Raw genomic sequence first — 240 nt, forward strand, 5'->3', positions numbered from 1 at the left:
CAGCAGAAGATAGAGCAGCGCCTGAACGAGATGCAGGAGTCCATGCAGGTGAGACCCCCACTTATTCCCTGCAGGGGGTGCCCTCCGTGTTCCCCCCCGGGATTTGAACCTGGAGCTCCGGGGTCTTTCCTGGCCCCCAGAACCTGGAACGCTCGGTGCGGCACCTGGAAGAACTGCAGGACACCTTTGACTTTGTCTACAAGATAAACCAGGCACACAGTAAGAGGGGGTTTAATGGGA

At 57.9% G+C, this 240-nt stretch overlaps 1 protein-coding gene across 1 annotated transcript in view; it reads left to right on the top strand.

The window, feature by feature from the left end:
- The window catches only part of STAT2 (signal transducer and activator of transcription 2), a 35050-nt gene that overhangs the window by 2471 nt on the left and 32339 nt on the right, over positions 1-240 (top strand). Inside the window, exons 5-6 of the mRNA XM_019514273.1 lie at positions 4-48; positions 141-212. Coding sequence (XP_019369818.1) covers positions 4-48; positions 141-212 — 117 coding nt within the window. The remainder of the gene's footprint in view (positions 1-3; positions 49-140; positions 213-240) is intronic.

This window comes from Gavialis gangeticus, unplaced genomic scaffold, assembly GCF_001723915.1.
Source record: "Gavialis gangeticus isolate Ggan-Ray unplaced genomic scaffold, GavGan_comp1, whole genome shotgun sequence".
Taxonomy (NCBI): Eukaryota; Metazoa; Chordata; order Crocodylia; family Gavialidae; genus Gavialis; species Gavialis gangeticus.